Consider the following 19,680-nt stretch of genomic DNA (forward strand, 5'->3'; position numbering starts at 1 on the left):
TATTCCAAGAGAATCATTGAAAAATTCCTTCATAATCCTCCTAGACATCACGCAGAAGAAACAAACAGATTCAAAGGCAACATATCTATTCCTTACATAAGTACAGTTTCACATAAATTTGCAAAAGTTCTAAGAAAATACAATATCAGAACCTTGTTCACTCCACTTCCAAAGATCCGTTTCTCAATAAGCCACCCAAAACCTTGTCACCATCAACTCAAATACCCTGGTGTATATAAAATATTGTGTGATTGTGATATTTCTTATTTTGGGCAGACAGACAAATCTGTCGAATTGCATATGGAAGAACATGAGGGACATTGCTTACAAGAGACAGCAAGCCAGTGCATTATCAAGTCATATCCTTTTCTCGGTAATCCTAATGATGAAAACCAAAGTCACAAAGTCTGCTGGGAAAAATCTACTAACATCTTCCATTGCAATGATGAACTAGAGAGAAAAATCGTGGAATCTAGAGAAATCATCTTCAATCCTCTTCATCTAAATAATAACTTGAGCTACAACTTCCCAGATAGTCATTCAGCTGTAATCATGTACTGGCGTTCACGTGATGCTGCAAGTACGCACTCTCCCAACAATGCAACAAACGAAAGAACAGCTTTAAATACAAATACAACATTTTCATGCTAATTATGTATAGAGACTCTCTATGTTGTGCATAGTCTTTTAATCCTTTCTTTTAGAGTTACATGGTGATCAGCATTCATTTTAAAAATTTTACGGAATTTACAACCGTGTTGAAAAAACTTTTTTTATTATCCCGACGTTTCGATCACATCAAGATCATCATCTGGAGCGTACATAAATATACAGGACAAGCTGAGTTACATCATTAATTGTAAGCTAGAGAAACAATGATTTGATCACATGTTATTCTACTGGCGTGACCTCTGGTGGGAAAAAAAATTATTATTAAATTTTTTTTTTTTTTTTTTCCACCAGAGGTCACGCCAGTAGAATAACATGTGATCAAATCATTGTTTCTCTAGCTTACAGTTAATGATGTAACTCAGCTTGTCCTGTATATTTATGTACGCTCCAGATGATGATCTTGATGTGAAGATCAAAACGTCGGGATAATTAAAAAAGTTTTTTTAACACGGTTGTAAATTCCATAAAATTTTTAAAACGAATAGTCTTTTAACATTCAGTGTTTAGTGTTTTTTCTTTTTTCTTTCTTTTATAATGTCACCTGATGAAGGCTGTTACAGGCCGAAACTAGTCATGTTTTTATATTAAAACCTTTTTACTTAAATCTCAGTTCTAGTCATTCAATTCTTCATAAAAAAAAAAAATATATATATATATATATAATATATATATATCTGAACAATACCATCAAGTTATATATATATATATAAAATTAGTTAAATGACTATATATGAGAATGAAAAAACAACAAGGTTTAATATTAAGATACTTAATGTATCTTATATTATATAATATAAGATGTTGTTGTTGTTGTCTTGTCCTTTGAAGAGTCTTAGATGTTTCCGTGCGCTCTTTGTACTGCTTTGGCTATGTCTGTGATTTTGTTTGTATAGAGCTGTTGTTCAGGATTAGGATCTATTTCTTGCAAGGCTGCTGTAATTGCTGGACAGGTAAAGATGTGAGTGGGTGTCAGTTCCGTATTGGGGCAGTTGTTGCAGTTTCTATATGTTCTCGTATCATCTGTATTGATCTTCATTCCTCTATAATGTCCTGTTCGTAGTCTTGCTATCGTAGTGGAGGTCCTTCTGTCAGCATTGATCTCGGGAATTTGATGTTGTATCACTGATTTCAATGGAATTAGTTTAGCTTTTGCTAGTGCATTGGCATCAGCAAGAGTTATCATATGAGTTTCTTGGTTGAGTTCTCTGGCCTCTTTTGCTAATTTATCAGCTGCTTCGTTGTGATCAATGCCTACATGAGCAGGAATCCATTGTAGAATGCAACTTTTACCTAAACACTTTAGATGATTTAAGAGTTTATGGATGTCTTGTGTGAGCTTGGTATTGCCATTTTTGATTGCCTCCATAGCTGATCTTGAGTCACTGTAAATTATAATTCCTTCAGATTGTTGAGATGATGATAGATTTAAGTAGGCTTCTAGTGCTTTAATTATTGCGTAGAGTTCGCTGGTAAAATTGGAAGCGATTCTCCCAGATCCAACTTTTATTGAAAGTTTTTCACCTTTCGGGAGTAGAAGGAGAACACCAGCGCCTCCATTAATCATATTGGTGTCTGATGATCCATCGGTATAACAAATAACCTGTTTGGAGGATGAAAGAAGGTTGATGGTATTTAGGCCTTTTTCTTTAAGCATTTCTTTTGGTTCTTTTTTTGTACAGAGTTTGGTAAGGTTTAGATTTATGAAGGTATTTGAAGGTAAAGGACTGGAAAATAGAGGTTCTTTGTTTATGTGGACATTTAGCTGATCAAGACCTATTTCTTTCCTGATAGTGTCATCATATTGTAAAGTCGATGATCTGTGAAGTCTGCAAATTTGGTTCCAATGTTCATAGGTTTTTAGGGAGACATGATCACTTTGGTAGCTTCTGATATTATTTATGAATTTTATGGTGGCAAATTTTCGTCTGTCCTCCAGCAGGTCAAGCCCACATTCCTGTTGGGCTCTGATGTTGTTAGTGGATGAGACTGCACCAATGATAATCTTGGATGCTTTTGCTTGTATTTTGTCTAGGTTTTTCTTTACCGATGAAGCCGAAGGTGACCAGATAGGTGCTGCATATTCCATTATTGGCCTTATTAGTGTAGTGTAAGTAGTTTTGAGGATTTTTGGCTTTGCACCCCAATTTGTTCCACAAAGCCTTTTCAGTATATTTAATTTTTTTAGAGCTCTGTTGGAAGTGTTAGAGATGTGTTGTGCAAAACGTAATTCCTGATCAAGCGTAATACCAAGGTATTTTGGATTTGTGACTTTTTCAATTAGCTTGTTATTGATCATGACTTTGGGATTGTAGGAATGTCTATTTTTCCTGTCTGTACTAAATGTACTTAGTTTTGTTTTGTCTGGGTTGATTTTAAGTTTGAGTTCGTTTGACCATTTTTCTAATCCTCTCATGGATTTGTTTAGAATTTCCTCTGATTCTTTGATTTTAGCACTAGTGTGCCAGATGGCTATATCATCTGCATAGCAAGTTACTTTTGTGTCTTCTGTAAGGTAGGGATGAATATTATTGACATATAGAAGGAATAGTAAGGGACTGAGTACTGAGCCCTGGGGAACACCAGCCCAGGTTCTCCGCTCTTTTGATATTGCTGTATTGATTCTGACTTTGATCTTTCTTCCTCTGATGAAATCAGCAATCCAGATTAAAGCGTTTCCTCTAATTCCAATATCATGTATTGTTTGTATTAATTTTTTGATCCAAACACGATCAAAAGCAGCAGTCATATCAAGGAATATGGCAGTTGTCTTTTTTGTTGGTTTTTCCTGAAATGAGTCTATTATTGTTTGGCAGAAATGGAATAATTGATCTGTTGTCGAATGACGAGTTCTATAAGCAGTTTGGTAGTAGTTGATTTTCTTATTTTTTGTCAGCCAGTGCATAAGCCTGGAGTGTATGATTCTTTCAGTAATTTTACAAAGTATGCTAGTTAATGCGATAGGTCTGTAACTTTGACATTCTGCAGCATTTTTGTCAGGTTTCAGGATGGGTACAATAACTGATTTTTTCCATTCTTTTGGAAGTTTGCCCGTTCGCCAAGAGGTATTGAGAATGTCCAGAAGTTGTTCTTTGGCATTTTTGCCAAGGTGTTTGACCATATGACCAAAGATAAGATCATTATAAGATACTAGTTAATATAAGATATAATATAATATATCTTATATATATTATATATCTTATATAATATAAGATACATTAAGTATCTTAATATTAAACCTTGTTGTTTTTTCATTCTCGGTATATAGTCATTTAACTAATTTTTTATAATATTTCTACCGAGTAAAGATGAACAATAATATATATATATATATTATTATCCTAAGACCCCATGGAGTCAAAGATTCATCTAGCAGGTCCTTTTGTCATACATACAGCTCATTATACCTTGTCTTGGAATACATTTAATCACTGCTTCTAATAGTTCTTGAATATCACCCAAGCAGCATTGCTCCTTTCCAGCCATCTCTTCATTCCATGCTACACCTGCAAGCTGTCTCCTGAGCTTCACATAATCACCAGCCTTGTAGTTCCACACATACTGTTTCCTCACAGATGTCCTCACACTGCTGGCAACCACCAGGTAATCACTTCATGATCACTCTTACTAACTGGAGGGTGATTTGACACCTCATTATATATGATTCTCCCTTATCTAACACATTCATTACCTTATCATAAAAATGAAGTAAACTGCTAAAACAAGAACACGACCTATCCTTTACAAATCCATGCTGACCATCATAAAGAATCCTATGTCAAACCCAGTCTTGTATTTTATTCTTAACCAATCTCTCCAACATCTTGACTGGGTACAGACTGGTCTATAATTGGAAACGTCTGTCCTAGAACAATGGTTGTCAAATGGTACTATTCTGCCTTCTTTCTACTCCTTAGGGACCTTAGCCTCAACAAGACCTTCATTAAATAACCAGGTCAAGAGCACAGTTAACTGTTGCACACATTCCTTTAAAATATGTAGGGATATATCATTCATGGAGTTGTGGTGAAGGTACTGGAGAGAATGGTGAGAGGTGGATACAGAAATGGGTTGATAACAGCAGTATTCTCTGTGGTTATAAGCATGGGTTTGTTAAGGGGAGATCATGTTTCATTAACTTACTTATGTACAGTAAGGGTGACAAATACCTTGAACAGGAGAGATGCATATACAGTGGTGTACTTGGATTTTGCAAAAGCTTTTGACAGACTGCCACATGACAAGCTGTTAAATAAAGTGAAATAGATGGAACTGGATAACAGACTTCTCAGCTGGATCAGTGACTGGCTGTCAGATAGGTATCAGAAAGTTGCATATGGTGGTGCAGTATCCCAAAAGAGAAAGGTCACTAGTGATGTACTGCAGGGATCAGTTTTGGGACCATTGTTGTTCAATTTGTATGTTAATGATATTGGCAGGGCTGGCAGAAGCAGGTCTGCATTGCAGGCAGATACCACTACAAGGTGGGCGCCATTTCGAAGTGTTAGTATAAAGTTTCATTAGAATGAAGACAAAAATAAAAATAAATAAATAAATTGTCATTTGTTTGTGAGTGCTCATTTCAGCTTTGCAGGCAGGTGACGTCCAGCCTAGCACCGGCCCTGGATATTGGGATGGGTTTAACTAGTGATATCCATCTGTTTACAGATAATGCAGAACTCGGGGAGAGCAATGCAGAGTAAAGTGGATATTATGGCCTTATAAGAGGACTTGAATAGATTGCATGAATGGACAAGTAAGTGGAACTATCAGTTCAATGTTGCAAAGTAAGGTTTTGAGATTTGGTAAGCAATGATGAGATGCATAGTATACACTTGGTGGGGAAACTTTAAAGGAAGTAGAGGAGATAAGAGATCTAAGAGTGATGGTGGACAAGGATCTGAAATTCAGGGGCCACATTGCACAAGTTTTGAAGACGTCACATCGGATAATTGCAATGATGTGGAGGACCCTGACATGCTGAAATAGAGAGGTTATGATGCCATTGTATAAGATCTTGATCCTCATATGGATTATTGCAACAGATTTGGTTGTCGGGTTTTTATGGTGACAAGGATATGTTAGAAAGGGTCCAGAAGAAAGAAAGAAGAAGAAAAAAGGATCCATTCACAAAGGTAGTCAGTGGTCTTTGAAATGTGGAGGACGAGGACAGATTGAGAGAATGTAAGTTGCAGAACCTCGTGAATAGGAGGAAGGGGAAGATATGATTGAGACATATAAGCTAGTCAGGGGTTGTTATCGTGCTGACATGGAGGAGATTTTTCATAGAACGGGGAGGAGGGGGTAGGACAAGAGGCCATTGCTGAAAACTGTATAAGGAGGTTATAGGCAGAGGAGTGAGGAACAAGTTCTTTGCATGGAGAGTGGTTTGTGTATGGAATGCATTGCCTGAGTGTTGTGAATGTAGACACATTGAATTAGTTTAAAGCATGGTTGGATGAGCATTGTGTGTGCAATAATGTGTACCTCCCACAATGAATCTCTGACTCTATGGAAATCAGTTGTTAATAATAATAATAATTCCTACAGCCTTATTATTATTAATTTTAGTTATTAATATTATTATTATTAATATTATTAATCTACCTCCATGGAGTCAAAATACTCATTGCTGGAGGTCCATATTCTCTTATGTCAAAAGATCAAGTCCTGCCTTGAATCCATTCACAGTTTTTTTTTATCAATCCTTACCCCAATCCTTGACCTTCTCTTCAGAAAGATTTTAGTAACACTATCATCATCATCCACTATGTTCGAGGCACTTCAGAAAAAATAGCCAGAGTCTTAAAGAAATACAATCTCTGCATGGCTTTCAAGCTTGAAGATGCTGTTTCTAGTAGATATCATAGGGAACCGCTATCCCTTTAAGATGAAGAAACATTTTGCTGATTGGACATTCACTGGTAGAATAAAGAGCAATGGTGTGTTTGTGTATTATTATTATTATTACAGTAACCTCAGATTCAGTAGACTCATCATGGGAGACCCACCTTGCTACTCTTATAAATTCTACTAAAGATCTGCTCCCCCCCCCATCTCTCTCTCTCTCTCTCTCTCTCTCTCTTTCTCTCTGTGTGTGTGTGTCTGGAGTATATAAAGTGCCCTGTTCCTGCAAGCTGGCCTACTACAAACAGACAGGAGGATCAACCAATGTCCACATGGAAGAAAACACAGAAAATACATATGCAGTCATGACTATGGTCAACTGGGCCATGCAGACCATACTTTAGATACAGCTCATAGAATATCAATTGGAAAAAGACCACCATGCTCCATCACAGTAAATTTGGAAGAGAAAGACAATTTTTCGAATCTGCAGTTGCTCTCTCAGAAATCTGCCTAATTTAAATCAATATGGTTACATTAAACTTCCCAAAATATGGGAAACACTAATACTTCAAGATTCCAGTTTACATCCTAGGTTGCTAACAGATACACACAAGGGGTGCTCAGCCTAGTTAGCAACCTAGTCTTTCGCCCATATGTTTCACTTAGTTTTGTGTTGCCTTTGCATGTGTGTTTTACAAGTATCATATTGTATTCTGTGATGATGTCTTAGTGACTGAGGTGAAATACTGGAAGAATAAAATAATATTTGTAATCTTTTCTCAGTACTGTTTCACTCAATTAAGCCAGCCTCTAACATGAGTTTTTCTGCACTTAAGCCTTAATATATGGATTATGTATTCCTTGGTTGATACACTTGACTTGTCACACTACTACTCATTGTATGTGAATAATTGTTTTTTCTTGTATATGTCTATATGCAAATATCTTAATTTAATATTAGTGGTGAATATATATTTCGTAATTTTCTTGTTAAATCTAGGTCCAAAGATAAATATATTGGGACTCTGGAGTGTTGGTTATGCAGAGAAGTTGAGGGAACGTGGATTACAAAGTTTGGTGGATAGGAGGAAAAGAGGAAATATGATAGAGACATTCAATTTTGTTAAGGGATTCTGCAGATTAACACAGAAGGAATTATAAAAAGAGTGGACAGAGGCGATTAAGAATGAAGAAGTGAAAGGCATGAGTATAGGGAATGAGAGAACAGGTGTGTAAAGACAGGAAATGGGGGTACTCAGGGAGGACAAGGGAACACAGTGTGAGAAAGGTTTATGCTAAGAGAGGATATGAAGGTGTGTAGACAAAAAGGGAAGTGGATGAGGGAATCAAGGGAAAACAATTCGATTTGAAGAAGGTTCTAAGATGAATAAGGAGAAAAAGAAATGGTTTGAGTTGAGCATGGAGAAGTCACACCAAATAAGTGGTATCAGTGGAACTAGCTATAGATCCAGGAATGAGTTGCTATGTTTGTATACAAATGCTAGAAGTGTAAGAAACAAGGCAAACGAAATGGCTGCATTAATTGAGTCTGTTCACCCAAAGATTGTCGGAATAAGTGAGACATGGTTGGAAGAGGACGACATCCTGACAGGAATAGAGATGGAAGGGTATGATGTGTTTTGTGAAGATAGAAATGGTAAAAAGGGAGGGAGGGAGTGCTATTGATGATAGAGAAAGCATTAAGTCCATGCAAAGTAGAGATGCAAGAAGGGAAATAGTATCTGTGGTTTTGAGGCAGTATGATGTGACATAGAGGTGAAGAGAATGAAATACTTAGTTGGATGTCGTTCTAGATCTGGTAATGTGGATGGTAATGACCATGTAATTGTATAATCAAATTAGCCAAGCAAATAAGAAAAGGGTGATCATTATGGGTAAGTTTAATTATAGTAGTATAGACTGCTGAGATAGCAACTGAAAGTAAAGAAAATGAGTTTCTTGAGTTTTTTGAGGGATGACTACCTCAGACAGTATAACAGAGGGCACACAAGGATTGAGGATCTTGGATTTGATCATCTCTGATGAGATGATCAAATCCAAATAATTCTAAATGATGTGTCAAATCATCCTCCAGTTGGTGAGAGTGACCATGAAGTGCTTACCTGGGTCGTTGCCACCACTGTGAGGACATCTGTGAGAAAAGGGTATATGTGGAATTACAATCCTAGTGATTATGAGGAGCTCAGGTGGCAGATTGCAGGTGTAGCATGGAATGAGGAGTTAGCTGGAAAAGAGATCAATGTAGCTTGGGAGATATTCAAGAACTGTCTGGTAGAAGCAATGTGTAAATGTTTTCCAAAGGTCAGAAGGTCAAATAAAGTAGGTATGAAATAGATGAATGAAGGGATTAAGCATGTGATACAGAGGAAAAAGGCATTATGGAGGCAGCATAAGAGAAGTGGTTATAATCAATTCCATGACGATTACAAAAAACAGGCAAGGAGGGTGACTTGGTTGGTAAGGGTAGTAAAAGTGAAGTATGCACAGCAGTTAGCTAATGAAACCAGAAAGAATCCTAAGGAGGTCTTTTGATATGTAGCCAGCAAAAAAAATAATAATTATGGAAGAATGACAATGATTGGAGAAAATGGTAAAGGAACAACTGCTGCAGAGAATATAGTGGTGATACTTAATGAGCAGTTCATAAAGGTCTTTCATTCTTGTGAATGGGACATCATGAAGAAATTGAGAGCAGTTGATAATGGGGAGGAGAGGCTGACTGTAAGTGAGCCTTATAGTAAGAGGTGTATGGGGAGTTGAGCAAACTTGAGGTGAATAAGGCTGTAGGACTTTATAATATATCACCACGCATTCTGCAGGAATGTGCCAGGGAGTTGACATCTGCCTTGACATATTTCTTTTAATACGAGTCTTGCACTGGGTCAAGTTCCTAAGGAATGAAAGGAGGGTAAGATTGTGGTGCTCCATAAGGGAGATGATAGAACTCAAGAATCAAATTATACGCTTACCTGTGTGTCAGATGTTGTGATTAAGGACATGTTTTAGTAATCCACTTACTTATTACAATAAGGTGATGGCTTCACTGGAACGAGGAGAAGGATACACAATAGTATACTAAAATTTTACGAAGGCTATTGACAGATTACCACACAATTAGTTGATAGTGAAACTAGAGTAGATGGGGTTGGATATTAGATTAGTGCATTGAATCAGAGACTAGCTATTTAATAGGTATCAGCAAGTTGTTTATGGGGGAGCAATATCCCAGAAGAGGAAAGTCAGTAGTGGTGTGCCTCAGGGGTCTGTTATAGAGCCATTGCTGTTTAACCTATATGTTAATGAGATTGGCAAAAATTTGAATGGGGATATTCAGTTGTTTGCAGATGATGCAAAGTTGGGACAAACTATGAAGAGTAGAGAAGATCTTGTGGCCTTACAAGAAGACTTGAAGAGATTGAGTGATGGGCACAGAAATGGGGATGCGAGTTCAATGTTGCAAAATGTAAGGTTTTAAAATTTGGGAAACAAAGATGGGATGTAGAATTTATGCTTGGTGGGGATATATTGTTAGAGGTGGAAGAAATAAGGGATATTGGGGTGATAGTGGATAAGGATCTGAAATTTAGGGGACACATTGCCAAAATTGCGAAGACAACACAAAGAAATCTGGGAATGATGCGGAGGACACTGATTTGTAGAAGTAAGGAGATTCTTGTTCCATTGTATAAGGCTCTGATTAGGCAACACATTGACTACTGTGTACAGACTTGGTCACCTAGTTTTCAAAAGGACAAAGAGATGTTGGAAAGGGTCCAGAGGCGAATGACTAAAGTGGTTTCTGATCACTGGAATGTCAAATATGAGGAAGGGTTGAGAAGATACAATTTACAGAGTCTAGTGGATAGGAAGAGGAAGAGAGGTGATATGATAGAGACCTACAAGTTATTAAGGAGTTGTTATAGGATCAATGTTGAAGAGATGTTACAGAAAACAGTGGGTGATAAGGGAGAAACCAGAGGTCATTCTTGAAAGCTGTATAAGGCGGGTGTGAGCAGAGGAGTGAGAAGCAAGGTCTTTGCATGCAGAGTTGTGAATGATTGGAATGTCTCCTAAGAGGATGATGTCTGCAGAGAATTTGAATGTATTTAAGGCATGGTATGATGAGCTGTGTGCATGACAAAAGGACCTCCTAGATTAGTCTTTGACTCCATGGGACTGATAGGGTAATAATAATAATAATTAAGATGGAAAGAATGAGAGGTCATCCTGAGAAGTTTTATAAAGATATGGTGTAGAGGGGGAGTGTGGAGCACATTTTTTATGTGCAGAGTTGTTGTTGAGTGGAATGCCTTGCCACAGTGCATTGTGAATGCTGGGTGTTCTATTCTATGTCTATTCTATCAAATTTCATTTTGATAGAATAGACATGTTGCTGGTTGAGTGAGCCTTCCACAATGATTTTATTGACTCCATGGAGGTTACTGAAATAATAATAATAATCTTGTAATGAGCTTTGCTGCCCTTTCCTTTTAGGCTTAACAAGAACCATGCTAATGAATATATTCTCAGTTCCCATGGGTTCTTTATTGTACCACATGATTGGTCTGAGAGCAGCAGAACAGAAGAATTGTAAGAACATTTGATCAGTTCTTTCTTGCTTCATGTAGCTTCAGTTCTTGTTGTGTGTTTTCCTTCTGATGGTGTGATCAGGTACTCATCACAAAATATTAGTGGTTTATATTAAATTCTTTATTTTATTACATAATTTTATGTGTATAGTTCATTTAATTATGTCTGACAATTATAGTAGTATTAACAATCAAATTAGAATTTGTAGAATAATACAAAATTCTTTTACTTTTTCTTTGATAGTCATAAAACAGAAATAACTTACGCTGTTCCATTCATTAAACCAAATGGTTCTCTGTCTTCAATATGGGGTGAGTAGACATTATAGCACTGAGTTATGGCTTTCTTGAAATCATCATGGACATTGCAAGAATCATTTCTAACCCTGAGTTGCCGAAGTCGGGGAGAACCTAGCAATCGATTTTCATACAATATATTGCGATCGTCATCTACTGCGGACTGATCATTATACCAATTTTCCCAATAGAGGTTTTCTAACATCACATATTTGTAAAACTGGAAGTTAAAACTCAGCATTGGTAAAATGATTTTAAAAAGCATCGTAAAATTTGGATGTCGTATCTAACAAGTGAATTAAATATACACAAACAGTTTGCTTCTGAATATACATTTTATTTAAAATACTCATAATCTAATAACCACAGAAGAAAACATAAAACAATGATCCCATATAATTCAATAAGTCAATCAAAACAGAATATTATATATCTCACTAAAACAACAATTTTCTGGAATATTAATGCAGGTTAATACACTGGTATTCAAAAGGTAAAGACAAACTACATTTGTACCTATGTAGGAAAAATTTCATGAATATAGCCAAATGTATAACTTTATTGGCAGCATACTAGTAAATTATATTACACAAAAAATGGGTTACAAATTACCTAAGGACATAGTTAAAGAATTAATGTAAGTGCTTACAAAAAACTATGTGGAGAGCTATTTCAGTATGAAATATACCCCAAACTGCAATGCAGCTATCACAATGTCATACCATGCTTAGCACCAAGTGATTCAGAGCTCTTGAGGCAAACTGGCCCACTCATCCTTCGGAGCAAGGATAAGGTCTTGTTGTTGTTGTTTTTTTTTTTTTTCTGCAGGGGAATTTTGAACATCACTTCATCTGCATCTCCTTATTATTATTATTATGACCCCCCCCCATGGAGTCGACAGACTCATCGTGGGAGGTTTCATTCAACTAACAACATATTTATCATATAGAATCTTAGAGTCCTTAACACTCCTTGCATTAACAACACATTCTGGTAATGCATTCCATTCACTGACAATTCTCCATGTAAAAAATATATTCCTCACACCCTTCTTCACCACACTTTTATATAACTTACAGGAATGGCCTCTGGTTCTTCCCTTCTCCCTTTCTACTCTTTTTATAATCTCCTCTGGATTAATCTGATAAAATCCTCTCACTAACTTAAACATCTCTATCATATCACCTCTCTTTCTCCTATCAACCAAACTATGCAATCAACATATCCTCAACCTCTCTCTCTCTCTCTCTCTCTCTCCATAGATTGCATTCCAAACTTCTGAATATTGTCTTAGTCACTCGTCTCTGGACCCTCTCCAATGTCTCCACATCACATTGAAAAACAGTTGACGAGATCTGAGCATAGTCCAAGTGTCTGACCAGTGCTTTATACAGTGGCACAACCACTTCCTTATCCTTGCATGTCTTATCTATAAGAGCACTTCTTATCATAGCAGCACTACGATTGCAGCCTTTGCAACACTAGCAATATGCCCTCTAAACTTCAGTCTACTGTCAACCATCACTCCCAAATCTCTAATCTCATCTGCTTCCTGCAGTATGAAACTGTTGATATATAGTACACAGCCTTATATTTCTGCACTCAAAAATGCAACACCTTGCACTTATTAATATTAAAACTCCAACCCCACTCTTTTGCCCAAGTAAAAAGTCTATTCAAATCTTCCTGAAGGGATTCAGCATCAGCAGTGCTACTTATAATTCTTCCCAACTTTGTACCATCAGCAAATAACTGAAGATCCCCAGTCAGTCCACATGATATATCGTTTACAAACAAGTTAAACAGCAGGGGCCCAAGAAAAGAGCCTTGGGACATTCCACTGGTTACCCTCCTTTTTTGAGACACTGCACAATTATACACACCCTGCTGGTATCATTCAGAGAGCCAATCTTTGATCCACCTAACAACATACTATTTAAACCCATCCTCTGCAGCTTCTACCCCAACCTATCATGTTGTAATCTATCAAACACTTTTGCACAATCTAAGAATATCGCTGCATATAGAGTACTACCGGCCTGGTTGGCCGAGTGGTTAGCGTATCTGCTGTCCAGCCAGAAGGCTACAGGTTCAAATCCCATCATGGGCATGGATGTTTGTGTTTGTCTGTGAAAGTACAAGTGATGGTAGTCGGCAATAGATGGCATTGTTGTTAGGTGATGAAGGTTGGTGGAATAGTGAGACGAAGAGTTGTAGCGTAGATTCCCTCTCTCGACGAGTCTTTGGACTCCCTGAAGGTGTGATGTAATAATAATAATAATAATATGATTCTCCCTTATCTAACACACTCGTCATCTTATCATAAAATGCAAGTAAATTACTACACAGGACCTACCCTTTACAAATCCATGCTGACCATCATAAAGAATACCATGTCCATCAACTGAATTCTGTATTCTATTCCTTAATAATCTCTCCAAACACTGCAGTTGTGGTCAAGGTTATACAGACTGGCCTATAGTTGGAGACTTCTGTCTTAGAACCATGTTTGTGGAGTGGTACTATTTTGCCTTCTTTCCACTAGTTAGGAACCCTACCCACTGCAAGACTTTTATTAAATAACCAGGTCAAGGGCATAACCAACTGTGGTGCACATATCTTAAGAATACATGGGGATATGTCATCCATTCCTACAGCCTAATTAACATTTAACCCAACCAACACCTGATAAATCTCTGCTTTTTTCACTTGAAATTCTCCTAATACTTGCCCCCCCCCCCTCTATATACTGCACCGCATCATTTACACTAGTATGATATACACTGATAAAGTGCTCGTTCAATAACTCCACTATATCCTTTACAACTGTTCTTCTGCTGCCATGACTATCCACCAATGTCATCGTGGATAGTCATGGTTATTCTTTCTCTTGCTTGCCATATAGTGAAAAAATTCCCTTGAGTTAACCTTGGCCTGACTAGCCAATGTCCTCTCATACTGCACCTTTTTTTTATTTTTATTTTTTTATTTACCATACTTGTCACCTTTCTGGCCTGCACTTTATACTCTTCATGGATATGATCACCACCAACTGTCTTGTACCTCCTCCATAACATTTTCTTTTCCAGCACAGCTTGCTTGATTTCACTGTTCATCCATTTCACTCCTACTCTATTTACCTGCTTAACCCTTGGTATGCAGTTATACATTGCTTTTGTCAGATGCTGCCTCATGAGCTTCCATGCATTTTCAACATCTTTTCCGCTCAGCTCATCTACCCAATGTACTGATGTTAACTGACTGCAGAGCTTCCTATAATCATCTGCTTTATAATTCCACTGTATCCATTTTTGGCAGTAACTTTTTCTTGTTTCATCACTTTCCAAACAAGTACATCATGATCATTCTCACCAACAGGCAGTGGCAAATTCTCCATGCTTGCTATGCTTGCTGCGCAAGCTCATTAATTGAGAAAGAAGTAATATTTATTTGTTAATAAATGCATGCATTTATAAGCATTCCATTTAGGCTTTTATTTTTGTAGACAGAAGACATTTTAAGCTTGCGTGGCAATAATTGAGCTTTGCATTGTGTATCGAAAGCCGACGCTAGTCAAGCTACCTTGGCTTGCTCAGTTGTGGTAGCATCCAGGTCCTTGCTTCAGCACTGTGATTTCATGCGTGCGAATAACCATTTCCGCTCCCTCCACATCATCTCACCCTGTTGCTTAAACACAGGCTATACACAATCAAAGCAGCTCTAGCCAGTGAGATTCAGCCAGCCTTTACAAGTGAAAAATTTCTTGTAAATTTCTTTACAAGAAAAAAAATTGAAAAGGATAGAATATCATTGGTAAAATAAATATTGTATTTGTATGATTAAATGCACATAAATTTCTAAATAGAGGTAACCCCTCGTATAACACAGTACTTATACAACGTGGTCTAAAATTGTAGTAACCCTTGTTGAACGCGGTACTTATACAACACGGTTCCGATAAAAACACGGTCTACAAATTGTAGTAACCCTTTATCTTTTCATATGTTTTTCACTGCGTGACTTAAAAATCAAATTTTATCTTTGTTAAATTTGTGTCTGCCTGTATCCTGCATGTAATTATAAGTAGCGAATTTATATTAGGGGAAATAACTTTTAGCATGCATGTACCTCAATTGTTTACCATATAAACCATTTATTGTTGAAAATTGTCCTCGTTTCTGCCAGGAAAGTGCATTAAAAATCACACGTGGGTTCATCTCAAGCTGAGCACTTTATTTTCTGGTGAGTTACATACATTTTTTCGTAAAAAATTATTTTTATAGTAATGGCCACAAACTGCAAAGAAAGGGAAAAACCCACATTGAAAACAAAATTAATTTCTCTCGAAGAAAAATATTCAAAATCTTGGATCGATTGAAAAATGGAGAAAAACCAGGAATTTTTGCAGGGACTTTGAATTTAAATGAATCAACAATTCGAACAATCAAACAAAATGAACATAAAATCTGAGAAAGTGTTTATTGCTGGCTCAATTATAAGTGCAAAGCACGTTGCTCGTGTATGCGATATTCTAATGGAAAAATGGAGAAATCTCTAATGATTTCAATAGAAGATTGCACCTCAAAAGAAAATTCCTATGGATGGAAATCTTATTAAACAAAAACTCTCAAAGTTCATAAAAATTTATAGTGCAGACCAGGTGTTCAATGTGGATGAATCCGGGTTATATTGGAAAAAAGTGCAAAAACACACCTCTATTTCGAAAAAAAAGATCAGCTCCTGGATTCAAAGTTTCCAAAGATAGAATTACTCTACTGTTTTGTAGTAATGCATCAGGTGATTACATGACAAAACCAGTGTTTATTAACCAATCCTCAAATCCTCATGCTATGAAAGATTAAAATAGGCACTATTTTATTTTGCCTAAAACATTTATGCATTATGTGCAATGAAGTTTAAGTACAATTTTTTATACTTTTATACTATGTATTTGTTGTATAGTTTACATGTTTTCTTAACTTACATGAATTATGGTACCTGAATTAAATAAAAATATATTTTTTGTTGGATATGTCATTGTTGTTTACATAATTAAAAAAAAAAAAATAAATTTCGGAACATAATTCTACTTTTTCTATGTGATCTGAGACTCGCATAACGCGATTTATATAATGCGCCATTTCTGTGGAACCTAACATCCATGTTATACGAGGGTCACCTGTACATAGTTTTAAATGGTCAGTAATCCATTATTCCGCTAATCAGACTTCAATCACACCTCTCATTCCCTGAATGATAACAAGAGCAATTGTGAATTTCAAGACCATTCTTGAAATTCACATCTGCTCTTTCGCTCCTGCCAACAGGCAGCAGTGTTCAATACTTCATTAACAACTATATCTTGTGAAGTTATCACCAAATACAAAACATTAAAGTCTCTAGTTGCATCAATCATGTGCTGCTTAAGATATTTATCTCTCAGAAATTCAACAAACTCCCTCTCCTTGTTCTCATACACTATTTCATCCTTCCATTCTATATTCTTGTAATTAAAGTCTGCCATCAGGATCATCTTCTTTTTACATGCCCAACTAATTTGCCTAAACATTTCACAATCAGTATTCTCTGCATTCTCTGGCCTATGACAGCATCCTATCAGATATACTAACCTGTTTATTTCAACTTCAAACCACACAGATTCAAAATCTGTGCATGCACCATCAACGTCCACATTTTGAGGACACCATTCCTCTGCAATCATTAACAGCACTCCCCCCCTCCTCTTTTGACATCTCCTTTATATTTTATATCCTTCTAATTCTATTCCCGACATCACATCCACCTCAGACAGCCAATTTTTCCCTTATTCCCATTTTTTGGGGGCCTACCATTTCAATGAATGCCACAAACTCAACTCTCTTGTTTCGAATACTCCTTACATTTGTGTATAACACCAACATTCTCTATTCTAGCTGCTATACTACACCTCTCTCTTCGGTTTGACCACTCCCGTTTCCCTGATCCTGACTATGATTTCCATTCTTACCTGTCTGATCCTCACCTTTATGCATTCCATCACCTTGTGCTGCTGCAACCACATCTTCAACCTCATATCCATCATCCTCCTGCTGTACAATCTGCTGATTTGTGCTATCCTGCTTCACAGGTAGACTCCGATCATTTTCTACATTAACTTCTTGACTCTGTGCTTCTCAGAAAAAAATAGCCTTTCTAAATGCCCAACACCAAACCCATTCAGATGTAATCCATCAGCTCTATACCATTGGAACTTCCCTTCAAATTCACTCTGAAGATTTACAAATTGAACCCCCTTTGCCTCACACAACTCAGCCATCTTACTATTCATTATCTCTGCTCTCTTTCTCAACTCACTGTTATCATATATGGGCAAAACGTCTTTGACTTTCCCAACAACACTAATTCTTCTTTACCTGCTGCAACAACTTCCTCGAGTTTTTATCAACATTCTTCTTCTCTTCAACTAAGCCATTTGTGCCTACAACTACCACTAATCTTGATGCCCGGTATTTCCTTTTCTGCACTGCAGCAGTTATTTGCTTTATTGTTCAACCAGGAAAGCATGTTTTGTGCACTTTATTAGTAATCACACCTCTGATGATCGAGTCCCCATACACTGATATATGACTATCCTTTGATTCTTTCTTTATAAGATTAACTTCCTCCTTCTCCTTATCATCAACCAATCTCTCCTTTAGCTGTTTAATATCCTCTTCCAGATGTTTCATTTTGTTTTTCATTTTCACTAACTCCTGCCAAAACTCTTCTACTATGGTCCCGACGTTTGCTCTCATTTCTAATTGCTATAATCTATCCAGACACTTTTCACATACGTTAACGCTTTCCTTCTTCTCATTTACCCAAACGTCCAGATCTTTCATATTTTTTGGTGCATACATATAGCAACTTTTGCGACGCATCCACTGCAAAAAATCCAAGACAAAGCCAACAGAAGCCTTCCGTGTCACTGATGTATGTTTCTTTATGGACGGCATCTTTAGAAGCTGAAGTAGTACAAGTAGCAAAACACAATATAAACAACAGAGAATTTCAACAACAACACCACTGAAGGACACTTGTATCCAAACTGAAAAAAATGAAGCACAATTTGTGACAAAAAGCCACACTATACACTAATTAAAAATGCTTTGTTTAGCAGAGCTCAAAACTACCACTACGCTCACTTGTGCTACTTATTGCATCCCGAACGAATTTTATAGGATTGAGATCTGGGAAGCATGCTGGCCACTCAATTTGATTAATATCCTTGGTCTCAAGAAGTATCTCCACTGTTTGTGTATGATGTGGTGTGGCACTGTCATCCATAAAAATGAGTTTTTCACCTATGGCACCATGGAACAATCAAGCATGACATTGAAGAATTTTGTTGCAATATCATTCACCAGTCACTTGTAGCTTGGTGCGTCCATTAAGCATAACACCTCCCCACACTATGATCTAAGCATTGCTATCTATCTATCCCTTTCAAGAACATTCTAACAATGGTAAGCAGTATCATTTTCATGCCAGATCAAGTGTCATCTAGAATTGCAGGAAGGACTAAAATAACTCTTATCTGCAAAGAGCACATTAGCCCATTGGTGTCTTGTCCAATTTTTATGAATACAATCCCACTGAAAACATGCTCTAGAATGAGCTGTGGATAAAGAGATGCAGACTACAGGCCTTTGGACATTATTATTGTTATTATTATTATTACCCCAACACCTCATGGAGTCAACAACTCATCTGGGAGGTCCTTTTATCACACACACAGCTCATCATACTGTGCCTTGAATACATTCAAACTCCCTGCAGACACCACACTCTCAGGCAAGGCATTCCAATCATTCACAACTCTGCACGAAAAAAAAAACTGCATCTCACTCCCCTACTCACACCATCTTTATACAGTTTCCAGGGATGACCTCTGGTTCTCCCCTGATCTCCCACTATTTTCTGTAGAACTTTTCCAGCATTGATCCTATAAACCCAATACCAACTTGTAGGTCTCTATCATATCTCCCCTCTTCCTCCTGTCCACCAGACTCTGCAAATTACATCTTCTCAATCTTTCCTTATACTCGACATTCCAGAGGTCAGAAACTACATTAGTCAATCGCCTTTGGATCCTTTCCAACATCTCTTCATCCTTCTGAAAACCAGGTGACCAAATCTGGGCACAATAGTCCATGTGTGGCCTAATCAAAACCTTATACAATGGAACAAGAATCTCCCTACTTCTACACGTCAA

The 19,680-nt window shown here is 37.1% G+C and overlaps 1 protein-coding gene across 1 annotated transcript in view; it reads right to left on the reverse strand.

Annotated features, from left to right (window-relative positions):
- Positions 1–19,680, reverse strand: part of LOC150096380 (polycystin-2-like) — a 286,011-nt gene that overhangs the window by 129,424 nt on the left and 136,907 nt on the right. Inside the window, exon 4 of the mRNA XM_090409166.1 lies at positions 11,396–11,646. Within this exon, the coding sequence (XP_090265292.1) occupies positions 11,396–11,646 (251 nt within the window). The remainder of the gene's footprint in view (positions 1–11,395; positions 11,647–19,680) is intronic.

The sequence above is a fragment of the Typopeltis vanoorti genome, chromosome 19 (genome assembly GCF_054136105.1).
Source record: "Typopeltis vanoorti isolate ZY-2024b chromosome 19, IOZ_Tvanoo_1.0, whole genome shotgun sequence".
Classification (NCBI taxonomy): domain Eukaryota; kingdom Metazoa; phylum Arthropoda; class Arachnida; order Uropygi; family Thelyphonidae; genus Typopeltis; species Typopeltis vanoorti.